The following is an 18,070-nucleotide window of genomic DNA, read 5'->3' as shown; positions in this document are numbered from 1 at the left end:
CCAACAGATGCAAAAAGAACACCCGACAAAATGCAAAATCGATTCCTTACATAAATTCTTAGCAAATGAGGAATAGAAGGGAACTTTCTCAACTTGATAAAATTACAAAAAAACAAAACAAACAAACAAACAAAAACTAAGCTAACATGGAGTTTCCGTCATGGCTCTGCGGAAACTAATTTGACTAGCTTCCTTGAAGACACAGGTTCAATCCCTGGCCTTGCTTAGTGGGTTAAGGATCTGGTGTTGCCATGATCTGTGGTGTAGGTTGAAGACATGGCTTGGATTCCACGTTGCTGTGGCTGTGGTATAGGTGGGCAGCTACAGCTCTGATTGGGCCCCTAGCTTAGGAACCTCCATATGCCATAGCTGCAGCCCTAAAAAGAAAAAAGAAACAAACAAAAACTACAGCTAACATCAAACTTAATAATAAAACACTGAGTGTTTGCTCCCTGAAGTCAGAAGCAGAACAAGAACATCTGCTTTTGCCACCTCCACTCAACACTATGCTGGAATAGAAGAAGAAATACTTGCAGATGACATGATCTTAAATGCAGAAAGTCCAGTGAGCACTAGAATTAATAGATGAGTTTAGCAACACTGCATGATTAATACACGTAAATCTATTGTATTTTTCTATATTAGCCGTTGAACACTCAGAAACTGAAATTAAAAAAAAAACCACTTATACTAGCATCGAAAAATATGAAATATGGAAAAACAACATGCAAGACCCATACACTGAAAGTTAAAATAAAACACTGCTGAGAGAAAATAAAGAAAACATAAATAAATGGAGATATATATTATGTTACATGGGTTTGAAGACTCAACATCGTTAAGATATCAGTTCCTTCCAAGTGAATCTGTAGTGTCAATGTAATCCTAAGCCAAAAAAATTTTTTTTCATTTTTGGCCGCCCTGAGGCATATGGAATTCCCAGACGAGAGATCAGATCTGAGCTGCAGTCACGAACTAAGCTGAAGCTGCAGCAATGCCAGATCCTTAACCCACTGTGCACGGTGAGGGATCAAACCTGCAACCCAGTGCTCTCAAGACACCACCATTCCTATTTAGACATAGTGGGAACTCCCAATCAAAAATTTAAAATAACTCATTGGAATTCCCACTGTGGCTCAGCAGGTTAAGGATCTGTCATGATCTCTGTGAGAATGCAGGGTTGATACCTGGCCCTGCTCAGCAGGTTAAGGAATCAACCCTGCCACAAGCTCTGGCGTAGGTTGCAGCCGCTGCTCTAATTCAACCCCTAGCCCAGGAACTTCCATGTGATGCAGGTGTGGCAGTAAAAAGAACAAGAAAAAAAGAAAAAAAAAAAAACCTCTCACTGATATCCACAGGTAGATAAAACTAGACACAGCTCCACAAAATTGTAAAGAAAACCAATGAAATGGAAATTAAAAGAAGTGTGTTGGCATTTCTCAAGGCCACCTCTGTTTTGGCAACTGGCTGGATGGACTCTGCACACAGCCGTGCCCATGACTGAGAGTTATCACACTGAAGGGACACAGAGTGTAAGCAGCCGGGGCAAAAGGCAGCCTGGCCAAAGTCCAGAGGAAGTCAGTGCAAGTTTCCACGAGTCCCCTCCTGGCAGAGCCACTTGGGATATGTTTAAATCCCCCAGCAGAGAGTTGGGACAACACAAACTATTGTTTACCCACAATTTCTGTGCATGTGAACCTCAGCAAAACTAAAATTAAAAAAGCTCCAAACAAACCAAAGAAAGTAACTGAGATGGAATTCATTTTAAATAAAAAGGAACTCTTACCTTCTGAAACTGTATCAATTGTGGTAGTGTGTGTTCTAACAGGGCACGTCAGTGATAAGCCCATACCTGGTCGTGCCTAGAATAAGGCAGTGACGAGACCGAGAGGGGACAGAGCAGGGGGGCACGTGGTGGCCTAGGAGGGTGACACTCCTCAGTGGCCTCCTGCCTGCACTCAGGGCAGCCAGGGGCAGAGGGGACCTTCCATAGGGCAGGGCCCACAACAAATAATTTTTGGAACAAGGCCCTGTCACTGGAATAGAGCACAGGTTTTGGGTTAACCATCCTTTCTTTTAAAAGGCCAGTCCTCTGGGGGTGGGACCTTTCCAACATCCCCTACGAGCTGCTTATGGCCCTGCCCTGAGCTGATCTCACCAACCTCACTCCACAGTGACAGGACTACACCTCCACCCACTTTCCAACATCACCAACCTTTCCTTATTTTCGTAATTTTTTTTTTTTTTTTTTTTTTTTTTTTTTTTTTTTGCCACACCTGCAGCATGCAGAAGTTCCCAGGACAGGAATGGAACCCAAGACACATCAGCGATAACAATGGATCCTTAACTAGACCACCAGGGAACTCCCCATTCCTTCTATTCTTGCTCAGTTATACATTCCACAAACATTCACTCAGTTACCTTCGCACATCCATCAGACACACAGATGTAAACGACCCTGCTCCTCGCCCCTGAACACACCTCACTTGCTGAGGTCCTAGCTTTATAACTGTGCATTTATTTATTACAACCATGCACTACTTACACCTCCATCTTCTTTGCCCTCCACGGTCAGTCAAGGAATCAAGGTGGGTCTGCTGATTCTCCCTCCATATCTTTCTCATACATACACAGCCCTCTTGCTAGCCACCTGTGAAGTCTTTCTGCTCATCCTTTCATGCCCAGACTACAACTCTTTCCTTGCAACTGATTCTTTACAGAGCTGCTGAGATACTGTCAAAATCTTCCAGTCATTACCTAGAGCTAAAGGCAAATAGGTCAAGACAACTATCTCTTATGATAAAGGAGCCATAAGACACTAGAGTTCCAGCTAAGGCATGACTCTGCTTCCATTTACATCTGGACTCGCATAACTTAATTTTACATCACAGTGGACAGGGCTTTATCACAGTCCACCAGAAGCAAGACACTTAAACTTCTGTCCAGCCATCTCTTCTATAAAAGGGGAATACAACTTCACCCCACAGAGCAAGACACTTAACACCCAGCACTCCCATGAAGACTCTACAGACCAGTAAGAAAGAGATAGCAGACGCAGTGCCAGCTGAAGGAAAAAATGCGCCACATTTAAGAACTGGCCTTTCTTTGGCCGACCTTTTAAGAAATACAAACAAACAGGACACATGACCTTTTTCTCTTGGTTTGAGGACTCTAGAGTCTGCTCTTCAACTTTGGGGGGGTTTTCATTATTAAAAACACTGATAATGACAAGGAAATCTAGCATATCTCAGACTACAAAGCTCTCTTGATGATATGACCTTGGTGAATCAACACAGTAAGCTGTGTGGGAGTAGAGGTTTCATTCCCATTTCACAGCTGAGGAAACCAAGGTCCAGAAACTTGTCAAAATTATTAAAGCTGGATGGTCACTGGGACTAAGACTTGACCAGCCTTCCTCCAGTCTCTAGTTCTATTACAACTGAATGCATTTCACCCATTTCATCCTAAAGCCTTTACTCAGGAACTGGTTCTCCTTTTTAGTGTATGGCTACCTCAATGAAGAAAAAAACAGGTTTTACTTACCTCAAAAGTACTAACTTCAAGATCTTCAAATTTTCCTGAAAGTGACATTCCTGCACAGTTTACAAGCATGTCCACTGGGCCCAGTTTCTCCTGTGCCTGGAAAAATATATCAGAGCAGGCATCAAAAAAGAGAAAGGGTCACTTGATAGCAAATCAATGCCAATAAATAAAATCTATGAAACTATTAAGCCTATAGGGAAGATTTGCCAACTCCCAGCCATACACAAAAATGACAAAGACCAATTGAGAGGCCAGTGAATGAATTCCCATTAACCCAATGTCTTACTTGTTTTATGACATTCTCTACTTGGCTATAGTCTTGAGACACATCAACTGATATACAAAGCACCACCTGTGAGAGGAAAAAAAAAATGATCAAAGCTATGCAGGTGTCTGAAACCATCTTTAAAGAATTATTTTTAGTTGAAGGCAATTCTCTCCAGTAGATAGGAGTTCAATTTTGGATGTACAGATTGCAGGGTTTTAAATCTGCTGACAGGAGTTCCCGTCATGGCTCAGTGCTTAACGAATCCAACTAGGAACCATGAGGTTGCAGGTTCGATCCCTGGCCTTGCTCAGTGGGTTAAGGATCTGGCGTTGCCGTGAGCTGTGGTGTGGGTTGCAGACACGGCTCGGATCCCATGTTGCTGTGGCTGTGGCATAGGCCGGGGCTACAGTTCCAATTAGACCCCTAGCCTAGGAACCTCCATGTGCCACAGGAGCAGCCCTAGAAAAGGCAAAAAGACAAAAACAACAATAACAATAATAATAATAAAATAAATAAATAAATCTGCTGACAATGCAATTAATACAGGCAAATTTGGGGTGGAGGGGAAGGTTTCTTTATCAGAAAACTTTTGAGCAAACTCAAAAGAATGTTTTAAGAAATGTTGGTCAAAGAGTACAGACTTTCAGGTAGAAGATGAAAGTGTTCTGGGGATCGAATGTCCAGCAGGGTGATTATCGTTACCAATACCGAGCTGTATACTGGGAATTTGCTGAGAGAGCAGATCTGAAGTGTCTTCACCACATTCACACACACAAACACAACAACAACAACAACAACTATATGACGTGATAGATGGTTAATCCATTTGATCGTAGTCATTACTTCACAATGTAAACATATATTAAATCATCATGTGGTAGACCTTAAATATAGCCAATTTCTATTTGTCTATTTACGCCTCAATAAAGCTAGAAACAGAAAAGAAATGTAAGAACGCTCCTCTTACAATGCCGTCAGCCTGCAGGGACAGAAAGCAGATCAGAGGACCCCTGTGTCCAGGGGTGAAAGGGAACAGGGTGCACAGGGCCAGGGCGAACTCCGGGGGTGACGGAAACGTTTGGTATCTGGATTTCAGTGGTGGTTTCACAAGAATAAACACCAGTCAAAAGTCATCAAATTGAACTCTTTAAATTGGTGTGGCTTCGGGGGGAATTCCCATTGCGGCTTAGGGGTAACAAACCCAATTGGTATCCATGAGGATGCAACTTCGATTCCTGACCTCATTCAGTGGGTTAAGGATTCAGTGTTGCCACAAACTGGGACTTGGATCTGGCATTACTGTGGCTGTGGAGTAGGCTGGCAGCAGCAGCTCCTATTACACCCCTAGCCTGGGAATTTCCATATGCCATGGGTGCAGCCCTAAAAAAAAAAAAAAAAAAAAAAAAGGTGTGGATTCTAGCTCAATAAAATTGTCAAAAACAATAATAAACTTAATAAATACATTAAAAAAAAAAATTCCCCTTGGAGCAATCTCAGAGCTATGACTACATTCCTGTGATTCAGTATCAGTAGGTGGAATAAAGAGATAAGCCAACAGGACCTGCTCAAAAGCCACCTTAGTTCAGCAGGGCTGGGAGGCTAAACCTGATGCATCACCTCACTGGGCCAAGGGCAGATCTGTGGCCTGTGGGAGCTGGAGGGGAGCCAAGCCACACCTGGTACGCACTGAGGTATGCTTCAGGTCGCTGACCCTGGATTGACTGGCTACTCACAGATTTTCTAGATGAGAGGTCGCCAGGCCAAGCTGAGCCCACCCAATGCAAACCTGGCCACATTTTGGTGTACACGGCACAGGGGGTTGGTGGGAAGAGCTCAGCCATTTAGTTTTTAAAAAGGGAGGGAGGGAAGGCAGAAGGAGAGAGGGGGAAGCACATATTTTGGTGCTTACTTTGATAGACATTTATAAAATTGAAATTTCAACTGACAGGGACAAACAACAAGTGACTGTTTTAACTTTCCTTTTCTGGTAATATTTTCAAAGCAGAGCTTAGGCCTATGATGATGAGAATGTTCTATGTTCCAAGGGAGGTCACGGAGAGAAGCAGAAAGGTTTTCTCAGCCTTTTCATGAATTCCTCCCTGTTGAGATGGCCACCAAGCTAAGGTACAGGCAGAGCACACAGAAGGGCACACACATGTCAGCTATGTGCACCCAGGTGTAGCTGCAAGTCCAAAGCCATGTGATGCAGTAGAAAGAACAGGCACAGCACTTGGGAAGTCCGGGCTCCAATTCTGTCCCTTCATTAACTAGCTGAGCAGAACACAACAAGTCTGCAGTGGCCTCACCTGTACAATAACAGTGTCACAAACTGGTGACAACCAGAATCCCTTCCAGCTCTAAAAAGCCATGTAATGTGAGAAATAAGGCCAAAAGGTTGGATTAAAAAGAGACCAGTTACTTTAGAATTTGCTACATCAGGCAGGAAGTTATGTTCAATGCAAGAAGGAACCCCATCCTAATGGTCTAAATTCCTAAGGAAAGGAAACAGCCCTCTTCACAAACATAACCTAGACTATTCCAGACTAGAAGGGCTGTACTTGAATTTTATCCCATCATTACATAGAAAACATTTTTTAAGAGAGTATTTAAAAAGAGTAAGAATCTTATGATTAATTTTATACATGCTTTTTATACAGTGTTAGATCACTTACTGTGAATAAAACCTATAAAACCTATAACTCTGGTAAGTGAAATTCTTCCAAAAAAATGTTAACAAGTTACCAGGAAAAAAAAAAAAAAGAAAAAGAAAAGCTCACAAGCCACTGCTGACACAAAGTGCAATAAGAAGCCATCTCTGGGCCCAAGGGTAGGATGAGGCTCCCTCTTGTCCACCCCAGCCCTGATGATCTTTCCCTTCCTGGATGTGCAGGTCAAGAACTTTCCACATGACCTGAAGCCTTCTGATAGATGAAGAAGAGTGGGAATAGTGAGGAAGGAGCAGAGATGTACCAGCAGCGGGCAAGACTGGCCTTCAGCCAGGGGCGTTCCAGATCTGTGGTTCTCGATAATGCTTCTTTCTCTATCAGAAATTACAGGAATATTAAAAATACAACAACAGCTTGGGGAGATCTCCTGAGCTGGCAGCTCTCCAATGTTCATGGCTTCAGAGAAAAGGGTGCAGGCAACAGGGTACTAGAGAAAAACTCACATATGTGCCCAAAGAAGGTGGATGGGGATTTCTACCTGCAGCATAAAATGCAAAAGAAAAAAAAAGCCAATAAGAAGGAACTGATTAAATAAACTGGAGTATTCAGTATTCTGCCACAGCAGTTTTAAAAGATGAGGCAGATTTTTTTATTGCCATGCAAAATTCTCTGATATATTCTGGAGAAAAAAAGAGGCAATTAAAACTGGAGTAAAACGACCCCCAGAAAGGCAAAAATTAGAAAGTCTGCCAATACCAAGTGTTGGCAAGGATGTGGGGCCATAGGAGTCACCGGCCACTACTAGTGGGAGTATAACTACTTTGGAGATGCAGACACTCAACTCAGCAATTCCATTTCTAGGTATATTCCACTCTTGCACAGATGCACAAAGAGAGAAGCTTTAGCAATAGCCAGACACAAAGCAAACTAACAAAACTACTGGAATCAACCAAAATATCCACCAACAGTAGGACTGACGAATGGAAGGTGGTCTATACGTACAAGAAGATACTAGACAGCTATAAAAAAAGAAAAAAATATATGAACTATTACTTTACGCAATAACAGGGGGAAATTTTAACATCAGTATCAGGTGAAGAAAGTTGCACAAGGTGTATCCAAGTTGCACAAGGATACCCAAAGAATGACAGCACATAAATCCAGCAAGAGAAAGTAGGTCAGCAATCGCCTGAGGTTAGGAGGGGGTTGGGAGAGAATGCAGAGTGATGGTTAATGGATACAGATCTTCTTTCTGGGATGATAAAAGTAGTCTAAAATTGACTCTGGTGATGGCTGTGCAACTTTGTGGATATGCTAAAAAATCACTGGACTGTATAGCTTAAATCAGTGAATTATACGGTATGTGGAAATTATCTCAGTAAAGCTATTAAAATAAGAATGATGCCATAAATTTCAAAAAGAAGCAGTAGTAAACCATACTTTACTCATGTCTTTATGGTCAAATTGTTTTTAAAAAGCAATAGAAGGAGTTCCGGTCCTGGCTCAGTGGTTAACCAACCTAACTAGCATCCATGAGGACTCAGGTTTAATCCCTAGCCTTGCTCAGTGGATAAAGGATCTGGCGTTGCTGTGAGCTGTGCTGTAGGTCACAAACTACAGATCCTGAGGTGCTGTGGCTCTGGCGTAGGCTGGCAACTACAGCTCCGATTCAACCCCTAGCCTGGGAACCTCCATATGCCACCGGTGTGGCCCTAAAAGACCAAAAAAAAAAAAAAAAGCAATGTAAGAAGAAACACACAAATCAAGTTGGGGGCCCTCTAGGAATGAAGCAGGAGGATGAGGTTGATGTGGGCTCAGAGGAGGCTTCAGGGGCCCTGGTAAATGCCACTTCCTAAGGTAGGTGATGAGTGTGTGGCTATTAATTTTTCATTAGATTTAATTTTTATTTTTAATTTTATTTTTTGGCTGCCCCACGACATACAGAGTTACCCAGCCAGGGGTCATATCTGAGATGCAGCTATGACTTATGCCACAGTTTTGGCCACACTGGATCATTCAACCAATTATGCCAGGCCAGGGATCAAACCTGCATCCCAGCACTCCAGAACGCCCCCAATCCCATTAAGCTACAATGTGAACTCCAATTTGTAATCAGGTTTTACACTGAAATATATATTACATATATACACATACCATTTTATTCATCAAAAAATTCCATAACCAAAAAAAAATGTTTAATATCCCCTTCCCCTTAAGTTAATTCAAATGAATAATTGAAATGAAATCATTTTCTAGGAGTTCCCATCTTGGCGCAGTGGTTAATGAATCTGACTAGGAACCATGAGGTTGCGGGTTCGATCCCTGGCCTTGCTCAGTGGGTTAACGATCCGGCGTTGCCGTGAGCTGTGGTGTAGGTCGCAGACGTGGCTTGGATCCTGCGTTGCTGTGGCTCTGGCATAGACTGGCAGCTACAGCTCCGATTAGACCCCTAGCCTGGGAACCTCCATACGCCGAGGAAGCAGCCCAAGAAATGGCAAAAAGACAAAAAACAAAAAACAAAAAAATCATTTTCTAATAAAGCATTCTATTATTTGATCATTTGTGTGTGTACATGTATTAGAATCTATATATTGTCTTGGTAATAATTTGAAGTCCTACTAGACAATTCACACAATTTCACATTTTTTAAAAAAGTCTAATATGTACTTTAATTAGGAAAATCTTACATGCTTTCAATGAACCATTCATAGTTGAAGTCACTCTTTTCCTTCATACTCTGTGTTGATTAGTACAGAAAATACATCGAGGACAGTGATTTTACCTGTTTATCATTAATAGAGTGTTTTTCAATTTCTTTCTTTGCCTGCAACAGCTTGTCCTGAAAGCAACAGAGAACAATTAGTTCTGGTGATTATCCATTTGTCCATTTGTTTATTGGATAGAAGGGAGAAAAAACAATTATCTGTACAAGTATTTATTAAATGACAGAAAACATACAGGACTGCATCCATATTGCAGAGCCGAGGGCTACATTCTATTTTTAAAAAGCAGCAGTAAAGTATGTTAAGCTAAACTAAGTAATAGCAAGTTTTTAAATGCATTACAGAGAAAGATAATAGAAAAAGTTAATGAGGTGCAAGATCCCAATTATCAATATTAATTGCTAAGGGTCCCTCATCAATTCTTTTTTTTTTTTTTTTTTTTTTTTTTTTTTTTTTTTTTGCTTTTAGGGCTGCACTTGCAACATATGGAAGTACCCAGGCTAGGGGTCCAATTGGAGCTACAGCTGCTGGCCCACACCACAGCCACAGCAACACCAGATCCGAGCCATGCCTGTGACCTACACCATAGCTCACGGCAATGCTGGATCCTTTAACCCACTGAGCAAGGCCAGGGATCAAACCCGCAACCTCATGGTTCCTAGGCGGATTCGTTTCTGCTGCACCACAACAGGAACTCCTCCCTCATCAATTCTAATAAATGTTTTCATTTGACATTACTTAGACAAGAAACAATAACAACTATATTGATACGGACACTTCCCAAACTTAAGAGTACATGTGATTCCACATCAAGAATGCTTTCCTAAGAGATCATCCAATGCTCTCCTCCTCTATTAAAGCAAACATAGTAAAAATCACTTTTTAGATGGATTAGGTAAACCTAGGGTAATTCTTCCAAGGTCTCAAGTCTGCTTGTTTTAGTCATTTTCAAGAGGACAGAGATTGGTTTACAGTGACTTAATATGTTATAAAAACTGTAATTTAAATACATCAGGACAGCAAAGAGCAAAAGAGGTGGGTAATCCTTCCAAAAGACATATAGGTTTTCTAAATAAAAACATATCTATGGGAGTTCCCATCATGGCGCAGCAAAAACGAATCCAACTAGGAACCATGAGGTTGCGGGTTCAATCCCTGGCCTCACTCAATGGGTTAGGATTCAGCATTGCCGTGAGCTATGGTGTAGGTCACAGGCATGGCTCGGATCTGGTGTTGCTGTGGTTGTGGTGTAGGCCAGGAGCTCTGATTGGACCCCTAGCCTGGGAACCTCCACATGCTGCTAGTGCGGTGGCCCTTAAAAAAAAAAAAAAAAAAGAATGTATCTATGATAACATTAGATTATTATATTAATAAGGATATACACCTCCTGACTTTGCCAAATTGGAATAAAACATTACATTAGAAAATAAAGAATTTCTCAACACCAGAAGGCTCATTCATCTCCATGTTGCAAGGACCCCAGAGTGAGCTTCTGAGCACCTGAAACCCCGGTGTCCTCTGCCTCCTTTTTCACCTTTTTGACCTATTTGTCTTGTGTCAAATATCAGTGTTCAAGTCGCACAAAATGCCATTTTCTCACAGTTGTATTTTCAGCCACAGAAAGTGGTTTCAATGCCAGAAGCAGATTCATTGTTAAGAGGAGTTGGGGGTAAGTAAAAGGTAGCAAATTCTGTCTTCCTTCATAAAAAAAAAAAATGTTGGGTGCCCAAGCCCAATTCTTTGTCATTATTTAAACAATTCCCCCAGAGCCCTCCATGCACCCCCGTGCACCCCCTGCCTGGGTACCCTCACCTTACTGCCCTCCTTGTTCACAGGAGAATCCAAAATCCCCCATCAATGATGCTGCACTGGAGCTCCCACTCTCTCCATCCTCTCTCCCCTCATCTCTTCATTCAGCAAATGTGTTTTAGCACCACTATGACCCAAGCACTGTGCCAAGCACAGAACGACAGCAGTGGCCAGGACAGCCACGGTCCTTCTCCCGCCCCACAGAGCAAGAGGATGCCATGGCTGTTGGTGTGACTATACGGTCACTGCTAAGGGCTACGGAAACAATTCTGGTAAGAATAACAGGCACTGAAGAAAAAAAAAGAAAAATAGACCTTGTGTTGTCACAGAAAAAGATGTTTTGCTAAACTGCTAGGGAGGAGTATGGGGCCTGGATTTCACTAGAGATGGAGATGACGCCATAAGCAAATTATAGAGAAACATCTACACATCCTTTAGGACTCAGATGCTAGCCCCACAGCCACTGCTGTGGGCACCTGCCAGCTTCCTATGGCCAGGTGTGTCACTTAACACGGTCTCAGCCTCTCCTATCTCAAGATCTGCAGTGTTCCTGATGTTGCCTCAGAGTTGCTACCACTAAATAAATATTTGTGGAGCTCACCTGACTTCAACCAAAAAGTCTTCGCCCTGAATTCAAGAAATAACCAGTGGTTTAGGAATCTCCTCCAACCAAATTTCCGCAGAGCTGTGAACACTATGATGTTCACACAGCCTCTATGACTAATGTAATTTTGAACAGATACATGAGGAATGGCGTAACTAGAAGACTCACCTCATTTCGTGCAACCAGAGTTATAAACGCTCCTTGTTTATAGCACTCAATGGCAATGCACTTTCCGATGCCGCTGGAGCCTCCAGTAACCTAAAAGCAAAAATTAAGAAATCTTAGCACTTGAAATTTCCCTTCTGTGGGAAGGTGATTCAAAAGAACTATGCTAGGAGTTCCCATCCTGGCTCAGCAGAAACGAATCTGACTAGCATCCATGAGGATGCAGGTTCAATCCCTTGCCTCGCTCAGTGGGTTAAGGATCCAGCCTTGCCATGAGCTATGGTGTAGGTCACAGACGTGGCTTGGATCTGGAATCTGGCATTATAGTGGCTGTGGTGTAGGCTAGCAGCTACAGCTCCAACCAGACCCCTAGTCTGGGAACCTCCATATGCTGTGCATTCGGCCCTAAGAAGACAAAAAAAAAAAAAAAAAAAAAAAAAAAAAGAACCATGATAGAGTTCTAGCTGTGGCACAGTGGGTTAATAATCTGATTGCAAGGACTCAGGTGGCTGCAGAGGCATGGGTTCAACCCCCAGCCCTGTGCAGTACATCGAGAATCAGGCATTGCTGCAGCTGCGTTATAGGCCACAGCTGTGATTCGAATTCAATCCCTGGCCCAGGAACTGCCATATGCCTGGGTGCAGCTGTAAAAAAATAAAATAAAATAAATAACTATGATGGGCTATAAAACCCAGCCTACAGGAACTCAATTTTTGGCTCTTGGAGCATCTTCATCCCAGACCTGGTGAGTGGAGTAAGTGCAAACATGTCAGCAGGGCCTATGGCTTTGATTGTTTCTAGTACTGAACTCTCAACTGCGCACCTATAATTTTTTTTTCCAAGTTCAAGGATCCCTACACATTTAACTAATAAATAATACCTTAAATACCTTAATCTGCCTTTGAGTCCAAATACAAATAAAACATTTATTATTTATTTATTTATTTATTTGAGGTCTGCACCCGTGGCATATGGAGGTTCCCAGGCTAGAGATCAAATGGGAACTGTAGAAGCTCAGCTATACTGGCTATCTTTCAGTTCCAGGCTCTCTCCTACCACAGGACCTTTGTACATTCTATTTTCCCTGCCAAGAATGCGCTCCACCCCTCTTTACATACGGCTGGCACCTAATCACCCATTAAATCTAGGCTCAAATACCACTTCTCAAATATCACTTCCTGAGAAAAGCGTTCAGACTTCCCCCACCCCCACCTAGACCTACTTTTCATTGCATCCTTTTTTTCTTGCTTCTTGTCACTCACATAATCAGACAGCCACGCATTTACTCCTGTGATTGACTCACAACCATCTCTCCCATCACTGCCCCATAAACTCCATATAAATATCAACTCTATTTTGGCTTCCCCTTGTATTCCTAGCGCCTAGTATAGCACCCGGCATATAGCAAGGACTCAATATATATTTAACCTAATAAGACAAATATAACATTATCTTCCTAGTCATTTTCCCTATGCACATTACATAACATAGGCCCTGGGAGTGGGGGGCATGGAGTTGTCAGATGATGGGGGAAGGCAGGTGTCAGAGATCTGTCTGTCTGTCCTTACATGCTTTTGTATCTACCTTTTTTTTTTTTCATTTTGGCTACCCTGAGGCACATGGAACTCCTGGGCCAGGGATCAGATTCGAGCCACAGTCTTGACTTAAGCCACAACTGCGGCAACGCCAGATCCCCAACCCACTGGGCCAGGCAGGGGATGGAACTCGAGTCCCAATGCTCCCAAGATGCCACTGATCCTGCTGAACCACAGAGGGAATTCCTGCTTCTATTTTTAGAAACATTATTTCATAATGTCTAAGGTCAAAAAACTAAAAGGCTCTTTTTACAATATTGAATTAAATAGCTGTATCAAAACTTAGTTAATCATTTCCCGGTAGTCAGACACTGAGATAATTTGGAATATTTTACTGTTAGATATAAACCATATTATAAAGAACACCTCTGATCATATCTTATGAGTTTAAAACCATCTTCCGGAGTTCCTGCTGTGGCTCAGTGATAACAAACCTGACTGGTATCCATGAGGATACAGGTTCAATCCCTGGCCTTGCTCAGAGGGTTAATGATCCAGTGTTGCTGTGAGCTGAGGTGTAGGATCTGATGGCTTGGATCCCATGTTGCTGTGGCTGTGGTATAGGCCAGCAGCTGTAGCTCTGACTGGACCCCTAGCCTGAAACTTCCCTATGCCACAGGTACAGCCCTAAAAAGTAAAAAATAAAATAAAATAAAATCGTCATCCTTCCTATACAATGTACCTATCTCCACGGGACTGCCCCATTTCTCTTGAGCCTCAACTTCTCACCACTAAAGGGATTTCTTTGGCAGATAATTAACTAATTATCTACTGGTTACTGTAAAAAATATACCTGTTGCCCAGGCTAAAAGTCGCCTCTGAGGAGCTCTATGCTACTGAAATACTTCACGGCTGGTTTTGGTTTATTACTTTCACCAGGCATTCCAATTCCACAGCAATTAGCAAGATTCTTAAAAATAACCCTGGCTGTTTTATGATGTTCCTGCTGCCCAGACGTCCCTCTACCCAAGCTCTCCTCCACACGTGCATTTCCAAATCCCATCTAATCTGCAGAGGCCAGTTCCACTGTCTCCTCCTCCAAGAAGCTTTTCTGGACTCCATCCCTCTGTCCTGTCCTTTACTTGTCACTTTCTACCTTGTGCAGTTACTTCTGTACCAGTCTTAGCCCCCTGGCTAGACTCAAAGTCCCCTGAGACCAAGTACCAAGTTATCTCCCTTATTCGTAGCACAGCCCTTTGCATAAGCCATTGCTAAATAAATACCTGCCTACATTAATTTGCAAAATGGTCTACAGTGCCATCTCCCTGAAAAAAAATACAATGCCAAAGAAACTTGTGAGTAAAATTTCCCTATTTGTTATCCAATGAATTAATGGAAGCTGAAGTGATGAGGTTATTGAGAAAATGTATATGCTCTAAATTGCTATATATTAGCTATTGTAATTATTGCTATCTTCTTTTCTAGACTGTAATGGGTAAGCTAGTTAGCGGTGTAAATTGACTGCACGGCAAAGAAAAGGGTTTAACCTTATGAGATTTGTCCATTAAAAACAAGAATAAGACTTTTCAACTTCTGGGTCATAGTTCATAGGAAACAAACCTTCTAGTCCAAGCCAGCTAATTCATAGAAGCATATACCTAAGTCAATCTTGTTATTCTTGAATGTTATAAGAAAATAGAAGAGATTTTCCTAATGGCTGAGAAAAGGGGTTAAGTATGCATTAAACTGACCACTGGTAAAATGAGAAGAGATGCAGAACATTAAAGATAACATTTCAATCCCTTTCCTTATCACTGCCTGTTACTACTCATTGCAAACACTGTTTTAAATGTTCCTACCTCTAATCCCACCATGCACCTCTTACTGAGGTGGTTTGCTGGACAGCTACTTCCACCCAACTCCCCAAAAGGGAGGACTTGATTTTCTAGTTCTCACCAAGTCAAGTAAACAGCTTTTTAAAAAACCAGATGATTTAAGTATAGAGTGTGTAAGACTTGTCAAAGAGTTTTACCACTGTAATTAGAGAGATAACGCTAGAATATCAGAATTGTTCTAAAAACAAAACAATAACTAGTTATGACCTAAGCACATTCATGCTTCCACATCAGCAAGACAGTTTAAACATGAGTTCCCTCTCCTAACACTACGGTGTCTAGTCATAACAAATCTCAAGAAAAATAATTACACTTTCGCTCCTTTTATGACATTAAAAAAGATGGTGCCATCATGTGAACTATTCATGTCATCCTCATTTATATTGGCATATTAAAACGGGATGGTGAAAATAAGAAATTCTCCTGGATATATCCCAAGAGACATGTTTATTATCTTACCTATCATGCTTCTGCATGATCAGGTGGGGAGGACCATAGTCAACATGAAGTGAAAGTCCCTTACAAACACTGAATGAAAATTTTCATTACTGCTTCGACTTGACCATTTCCAAGTGATGCTCTACAAACATAACTTTGGAAAGAATCCAACTTTGAAAGCCATGCTTTTGAGGCAGAAGTTCTCTTGCAGATGTAACACTTTCAGAAGGTAGCATGATTGTAAAAATGTGTTCCTCTCTGCATCTCTAATGAATTTACACCCACTGCCTCATCTTCCACATCAGCAATGGCAGGAGTTGGAAATACACTAATAGTTTTACAAGAGAGAAGTTAAAGAAAATACATGCTGCCATTCACAAAATCTTGGCCTGATTCAGACCACACTAAAAGCAGTGACCAACCCACCCCGTCACATCTCACTGAGTGGGGAGGCTCAGATCTCAGTGAGACACCAGAAGGATTTGCGCTACCAGCTTAGTAGCTAACTTTCCTTATTCATAACCTCCCGCTTCACTGTGCCTCGGGCTTGTGAAAAACAAATGAGAAAACGGACAATAAACCCACTACTAATGGTGACATGCTGGGCTCAGGTAAGAAGGATTCTTCCTGTTGAAGGGACCCCAGCGGCAGAAAAGGAATCTTTGAAGACACGAGCGTCCGTTAAGCAACAAACCAAACCTACCCACATCCCCTTCATTTCTAAAGCATCAGTCAAGTACTTCAGTTCATCCCACTGACTCTGAAACGACGGCCGGGCTGAGCTCAAAAGAGACAAGCAGTGTAGAAGGGACAGAAAGCGTCCAACACAGGTAGCCAACACTGCCAGCCCACCGGGTTTGGAACAATTTCCCCCCTAAGTGAGTCATTTCCTGGATTCCTTTGGCAACTGTCACTCGCGCAGGCCATCTTCCAGGTGCGAGCTGCCTCGGTGAGTCCTGGATGATGGGGCCCCCTTCCCTGCCGCCCGCCTCCTCGCAACCCGGCCCAGACAGCGCGCCTCGCCCGAAGCCGCCACCGACTGCGGTGTCCTTGGCAAAGTTTCTCAACCTCTCTGTTCTTCAGTTGACTCATCGGGAAACCCGAGGACAAAAATATCCAGATCCCAGGGATGCTCCGGGGATTAACGAGCGTCTCCCGAGCCCCTGAAGCGCCGGGACCCGGCTCGCCGGCTCTATCCCTGCTAACCTGCTCTCCCGCCCCGGGAGGAGCCAGATGCGACGGAGGGCGGGTCCCCAAGGCCCTCCGAGGGGGCAGTGCTGGGGCAGACGGAGGCAGGTGTCCCTCCATTTGGAGAAAGGGACGTCGCCTTCTCCCCACCCCCACCCCCCGCCCCCGGCCTGAATCACGGTCCGGCGCGTTCCGGGTGGCCGAGCGGGCCGGGAGGCGGCGGCGCAGCAACAGGAGGCCACTCACCACCACATGAGCTCCGGGCAGGGCGAGGGGCTTGGGGCTGATGAGCGGAGACACCATGTAGAGCAGCAGCACGAACGCCACGAGGAAGGCGGCAGCCAGCAGCAGCATCGCTCTGCCGGGGCCCGGACCGGGGCCGGGGCCGGGGCCAGGGCCGGGGCCGGGGGCGGGCGGCACTAGCAAGAGCGCGGGGCTCGGCCGCGCCGGCGATCACGCGCGGCGGCGCGCAGCCGGAGCCGGTGTTTGGGTCCGCGGCGTGGGGCGGGGCGGCGGCCGGAGGGGAAGAGGCGGAGCTAGCGGAGGGCGCCACCGCGCGGGGCGGTGCTTCCACTCGCAAAGAGGCTGTGGCTGCTGTCCTATCGCGCCGAGGGTGTGGGGGCCCCGAGCCTCCTCGGTGTCTGTACAGGCACCCGCACCCTCCCCGGGGTAGATGGGCCTACCCCCAGCGCGCTCTGGACAGGCCCTGGGTGGCGCACCTGGGGCGCCTATTGGTGACGCTCTCGTATGGTAGCGAGGTTGCTCCTTAGGACCGTGGAGAGCCAGCGCCAGACCTTCCCAAACCCGGCGACGAGTTCGGGCCGCTTGGCTCCTGGGCTTCCGCCGCCGCTCTGGGAGCCGCCCTCCCCGGGCCGGAGGGAGTGTCTCAGAGTTTCCTAAACACCGGCCGTGGGATCCCCAAATCTCGTTGCCTCAAGGGCGGCCCGGGATCAAGCTCTGAAACCTCCGGCTCCATTTCATATTTTCTTGGCGCATTTAGAAAATGGTCACAGCAGAGGACCAAGAAAGCATTAAAAATCGCTTAGAGGATTCAGTTTCGTTGTGCTCAGAGTTCATCTTCTTTACCAAGACAAGGTTAAAAAAAAAAAAAAAAAGCTTTATTGAGATCTAATTTGCATACCATACAATTCACCTTTTTGAAGTGCATAGTAAATGGGTTTTGGTATCGTCAGAGTTGTGCAACTGTCCCCACCATCAATTTTAGAACATTAAGTT

General features: G+C 44.0%; 1 protein-coding gene across 1 annotated transcript in view; it reads right to left on the bottom strand.

Annotated features, from left to right (window-relative positions):
- Window positions 1-17,421, bottom strand: part of KDSR (3-ketodihydrosphingosine reductase) — a 41,355-nt gene extending 23,934 nt beyond the window's left edge. The window contains exons 1-5 of the mRNA XM_001925913.6: window positions 17,081-17,421; window positions 11,782-11,871; window positions 9,260-9,316; window positions 3,830-3,895; window positions 3,544-3,639 (exon numbers count right to left, since the gene is read on the bottom strand). Coding sequence (XP_001925948.1) covers window positions 3,544-3,639; window positions 3,830-3,895; window positions 9,260-9,316; window positions 11,782-11,871; window positions 17,081-17,188 — 417 coding nt within the window. The 5' untranslated portion in view covers window positions 17,189-17,421. The remainder of the gene's footprint in view (window positions 1-3,543; window positions 3,640-3,829; window positions 3,896-9,259; window positions 9,317-11,781; window positions 11,872-17,080) is intronic.

Source organism: Sus scrofa, chromosome 1, assembly GCF_000003025.6.
Source record: "Sus scrofa isolate TJ Tabasco breed Duroc chromosome 1, Sscrofa11.1, whole genome shotgun sequence".
NCBI classification, from domain to species: Eukaryota; Metazoa; Chordata; class Mammalia; order Artiodactyla; family Suidae; genus Sus; species Sus scrofa.
This window is presented reverse-complemented; position numbering and strand designations above follow the sequence as displayed.